A 5,782-nucleotide genomic window follows, 5' to 3' on the forward strand; every position below is an offset into this window, starting at 1 on the left:
ACCATTCATTCTTCATCATTTATGGGCAACATGGGAAAACACCTAAATTAGGAAGAGCTCATGTCAATTATTACCAGACAAACACATGCAGAACATGCACTTTTAATTACATGCAGAACATGCGTTTGTCTCATGGTTTGTCAGTATGACAGAGCTAACATTATGTTGAATGCATTTATGTGAAACATAATATATCGTAAGGGACATATATATTTAAATGTCATGCTTTCATCATCTCTTTCTTTATTTTGACGTTTTAGTCACATATCCTAAAACGTCTTCACCTAAAATAACAAGACACAGAATGACTATCATGAGACCAGCAGCAGCATGAAAGAAAAAAAATCCCCTACTTTTTCATAGTAGGACATTTATTTATTTATGCATTTAAAACGTAGAGGAATTAACTATTCAGGCTCCGACTATATCTGCCAAAAAAGGGTTATTCCTTTGAAATCTAAGGCCATGTTATGCTTGTTTTTTTTGTTTTGAAGAAATAATTAAAAGTGCATAATTTTTGCCTCATCGACATTTTCAGAGGATCTATTGGCAAACGTCTTAAGTCACTGCAATTTGGGAAATGGGAAATGCTTTCTAAAAGCCTTTAAGGTGGGTTCAAATTAGTACACCCAAACCACAGTGACTGCAGTTTTACAGATACAAGCACATTCCTATCAAAGGAGGAAGTCAGTGGCTAGGTGCTTTTACATGAATCACAAGGACCTTTTGAAAAAACAGTGGACCCAAAACACTATAAATACCCTTCAGAGCTTCTTGACCCCAATGACTAGTTTGGACAACACAGAGACAACAACAATGATAGCTTTGCTGCTGCTGGCGCTGGTCGCTCACTCCTTTGCTCTGCCTCTGCCGTCTGGGGACAAAGACAACCAGCTTTTAGCAGAGGTAAGATCTGAGCTCTCTAATTCAGACGTCCTTTGGTCTTGTGTTCTGGCTTCAAGTGGCTTTTTTTTGTCATTATCAAAGAAAAAAGACTCCACACAGTCTTGAGTGGAGTAATCTGTGCCTATTTGTTCATATCATTATGAATGATATTCGGCATGTGTTCTCTTTCAACAAACAGAAGTACCTCCGTCGGTTCTATGGGCTTCCAACTGGTCTCCAAGGGAGACAGAGATCATCGGGTGCCTTTCAGACCAAGATCAAGGAGATGCAGAGATTCTTCAAACTCAAGGTGACAAGATCTGGAAAGTAGGCTAGTTATTGATCTTGTTGGTACTGTAAATGAGCAGCTGATTTTGTAAATATTTTTGAATTTGATGTTATTGGTGGTCCACCTTCATTTGTGTTTAAGATCTTTCAATGTGATATTTGCTTGAGGAGTGATATTTTCCCTGAACCTCATTGGTTGGTTGGTTGGTTTTGATGGTGCTGCTCTTGTGCAACGGGGGGAGTGTAGATAATATTTTGGTTTATAATCAAACTGTAATTTTTTGTGGGAAAGAAGTTGAATTGGGTTGAGTTGAGTTACCTTTATTGCCATTACAACAACCTTTGTTAGGGACTCGCCTTGTTGAGCTCATAGCACAAGACAGACGGGACAGCATTCAACACAGCATACACATGAAACTATATTGTATAAATACATGTCACAGTTTTACAATGTAAGCCTTGAATAGCCTACATTTTATTAAAATAAACTAAATACCACTAATTTCCAAAGAAATTCATTTGGTAAAAACAAAATGTGCCTTAAATAGTTTTAAAATGAAAGATTCTACAGTACTTTGGCAACACATATTTTCTTTACACCTCTCCCGCCTCTGCAGGTGACTGGGAATCTGGACGACAACACTTTGGAGCTGATGAAGCAGGCCAGATGTGGAGTCCCTGACGTTGGAGAGTACAATCACTTCCCTCGTCACCTCAAATGGCAAAACAACAATGTCACATTCAGGTATGCACTAAAATGATATGACTCAAATATTCTTTTTTACAAAGAGTTGAATTATTCAGAGAGTGAACACCAGTATTCACTAATTGTCGTTGTTGTCTATCCCATGATGTTCCAGGATAGTGAATTATACACCAGATCTGATGAAGGCTGATGTAGATAGAGCCATCCGCAATGCGCTGAACGTTTGGTCTAATGTCACCCCTCTGATCTTTAAGAAGCTGCACAAAGGCATTGCTGACATTATGATCAGTTTTGGAAAAAAAGGTAATTCTGACATACTGTATATCCACTGAATACAAAAATACATGATTTTTCTACACTGCATCTGCTAATCAAATGTTCTAAAGAATAGACATTATAAAAGTGTACATTCTGCTCAACATGTTTAAAAATTGTCTCTATTCTGTAGAACATGGAGATTACAACCCTTTTGACGGGCCTAATGGATTGCTCGCTCATGCCTACCCACCCGGCCAAGGTATCGGAGGAGACACTCACTTTGATGACGATGAAAATTGGACAAAAGATTCATCAGGTAAGAGTAATACACAAATGTACAACATAAGCCCCTAAACTGTATCCTATAATGATTAATGCTAAGCATCTCTTCTTTTCAGCTTACAACCTATTTGTAGTGGCAGCCCATGAGTTGGGCCACGCCCTCGGTATGTCCCACTCGGCAGACGCCGGCGCCCTGATGTACCCCATCTACTCCTACACTACAGGCTACCCTCTGGCTGAGGATGACATTGAAGGCATTCAAGCTCTCTACGGTGGGAAAATACATGATCTGTGTTTAGATTCAAAATTGATTCTAAACTCAACAACTTAAATTCAAGTCAAATCATAATTGATACCGTGATTTTTATAGCATTAGATTTATTTTTGCACGGAAATATGCGAACTATGCGTTGATGCCAAATTTTCGATCACAGGCCCAAACCCAAACCCAAGAAAAGTGAAGCCAAAGCCTGATGCACCAAACAAATGTGACCCCATGTTAAGTTTTGATGCTGTTACCGAGCTCAGAGGGGAAACCATCATCTTCAAAGACAGGTACAGTAGGAGATGCTAATACAGTACCTCTAGATCATCATGGTCTAATGGACTTATAACCTATAACCACTAGCATGCGTGTAAAAAAGAGCTGATTACTCTGTGACCCAAACAATTACTCTACATTAAGATTTGCATATTGTCGATCAATTTATTGCTATATTTTTTCAACACGCCACACTGTTGCAGATTCTACTGGCGTCTTCATCCTCAGATGCCGGAGCCTGAGCAAACACTAATCAAGTCCACGTGGCCCACCATCCCCAACAAGGTGGACGCAGCATACGAGAATCCAGAGAAGGATCTTGTCATCATATTTAGTGGTGGGTTATACATACTTATTTATTGCTATTATATTTTTTTAATTAGATAATAGATACGGTATGTAACTCTGTGTTTCAACAGGGATCCAGATGTGGGCTTTGAATGGATATAACCTTGTGAATGGTTACCCAAAGTACATACACAAACTTGGTCTTCCCAAGAAAATAAGAAAAATAGATGCAGCCGTGCACATTGGAGACACCGGGAAAACTCTGCTCTTTACTGATGAGGACTACTGGAGGTATGCGGTGATGAGTATCACATGTCCCAGTTGTAGTAAAGTTTAAAGTATTTAAATCTGCACAGAACAATTCTTCTGTCATTCTTGCCACATGTAATTCTGTATTTCATCAACACTTTTTTTGCATTTATTCGTCACCTACAGCTATGATGAAGCAGCAGGCACCATGGACAGCGGCTACCCACGATCCATTGAGGAAGATTTTCCTGGGATGGATGACGAGGTCGACGCAGCTGCTTATCACTATGGTATTATGAAGCCTCAATTATCACATTTTCAATATAGTTAAAGCATGCGAAAGTATATATTTTTTCCAGCACTACCACTACACTGCTTTTCCTAAATGATATCCCACTCTGTTTTCTTTCAGGATTCTTGTATTTCTTCCATGAACACATGCAGTACGAGTACAGTTACACCTCAAGGAAGGTCATTCGCATCATGAGGACCAACTCCATTCTCAACTGCTGATGAGGTGGTCTGCAAATGACGTAAAAAATATATGTTGCTGCATCATGGCACACAACACATCTTCACAATAAACAAATAACACAAATGTTAAAAATGGATCATAGGAAGATGCAGTTCATTGAATGAGCAGGGAAATGGAGACATGCAGGGTTGACCTGTTACAGTTAAAGTTTATTTTTTACTAGTGCTGGACACCTGTAGGTCATAAAGTATGATGTGTCAGAAATAGAATGCTGGAAAATTCCTCAGAGATATATTTCCTCAGATTATTGCTATTTATTTTACATCTTTATATTTGTACTACAAGTGTCTTTATGGACAGCAAGATCCTTAGCAGGTTAAGTTTCTTGTCAGTGACGGTTTAGCTGTTTTGTAAGCTCATTGTTTGACTACGTGTTTAACTAACATAGTATTTCAACAGAGCGCGCAGCAGTTTAATATTTTCTTGTTTGTTTTTAGATTTTTGGAAATTGTGTGAATTACAATAAAAGCAGAGAAATTAAAGCTATGTCTCTTATGTTGAACTGCTGAAGAGCTGAACATAAAGTAATGTTGTCCTATTTAGTGACATTTTGAGGGAGTTCCAACATACAAGATTGCATGAAAAGTAATATCCTCAACACTGCATATTGAGTATGGCAACTATGAGGTTTAACACTTGACATAGATGGGAACGTGGTGGAAAGAGCCACTTACTTAACCCACATTTCTTCTGCATTTTAGCACTGACTGGCATATGTGAATTTCCTTGTCAGTATTTTCATAACCTTTTGAAATGGTTGAAATGTGTAAAATAAAATATAAGTAAACTAAGGCAATTAGTGTGGTCTGTTTGTGTACCGTACAACATATTTTGCACAAACATATTTTAATTCAAGCCTCATTATACTTTTTTACAAGTCATTTGTTTGTGTGGGAAGTCAGATGGGACGCATAATCTTAAAGCAGCTGGACTCTTTTTGCTCCTCAAAGGATGCATGGTTGCATATAATAAACTTCAGTCAGACTGAAGACTTCCTACATGGAGCCCTCATGCAAACTATCAGATAGTATAACCTTGCAGGGTGTTATTGGCTAGAAAAAAATAAAAAATACATAGTACAGACCAGCATTGCTCTGATCACATTGAGAATTGTTGGTATGATTATATATTTAAGGTATCAATATTCAACAAGCTCCTCACACAAGAGTTTCATTCATAGCTTTGCAAAAAAAAATCCATCAACTCAGTGAGACACTGAATGTACTAGTATGGGAATTACATACTACTGTGATAGGCTTGTGGCCTAGTAATGCCACCACCTAGTTCCTCCCTTTCAGGGAAGCGCCGCCTTCTGCCTCTGTCCGGGCATTCTGTAGCACCCAGGTAACCCCCCTGTATGTCTGGCTCCTGTAAAGGATGAGTGGTTAACACTTTTGCCTCTTTTCTTTCCCTTCTAGCATCCCTGGCACTGTTGGCATTAACATATTGTTTTTATGTATCATTGCTTGAGTTTTTGTTCTATTGTATTTAATAAAAAAAAATAAAAAAAATCACTGTTAAATTTCCCTTTCAGTCAAAATAAAAAGGTCTCTGTAGTTTATCATTTTGTGTGGGAACTTATGGCAATATTTAATTATTTGGTGGATTTAAACGCCCCCACCACTTGCCTTGGTTACACTACCATGTCACTGGGCAAACAAGTCCTCCAAACCATATGATGATATAGGTTGTTTATTCCTATCCTCTAAAGCAGGGGTGTCAAACTCAACTTCACTAAGGGCCACACTGG

The 5,782-nt window shown here is 38.4% G+C and overlaps 1 protein-coding gene across 1 annotated transcript; it reads left to right on the forward strand.

Annotated features, from left to right (window-relative positions):
• The first annotated feature begins 788 nt into the window (after positions 1 to 788).
• Positions 789 to 4,828, forward strand: mmp13b (matrix metallopeptidase 13b). Its single transcript, XM_078246597.1, has 11 exons — positions 789 to 906; positions 1,085 to 1,195; positions 1,791 to 1,918; positions 2,034 to 2,182; positions 2,328 to 2,453; positions 2,536 to 2,691; positions 2,854 to 2,974; positions 3,164 to 3,297; positions 3,380 to 3,539; positions 3,684 to 3,787; positions 3,910 to 4,828. The coding sequence occupies exons 1-11, from the start codon at positions 817 to 819 to the stop codon at positions 4,008 to 4,010; spliced, it is 1,380 nt and encodes a 459-aa protein (XP_078102723.1). The 5' UTR covers positions 789 to 816; the 3' UTR covers positions 4,011 to 4,828.
• Positions 4,829 to 5,782: the final 954 nt, after the last annotated feature.

The sequence above is a fragment of the Sander vitreus genome, chromosome 3, assembly GCF_031162955.1.
Source record: "Sander vitreus isolate 19-12246 chromosome 3, sanVit1, whole genome shotgun sequence".
In the NCBI taxonomy this organism is placed as follows: domain Eukaryota; kingdom Metazoa; phylum Chordata; class Actinopteri; order Perciformes; family Percidae; genus Sander; species Sander vitreus.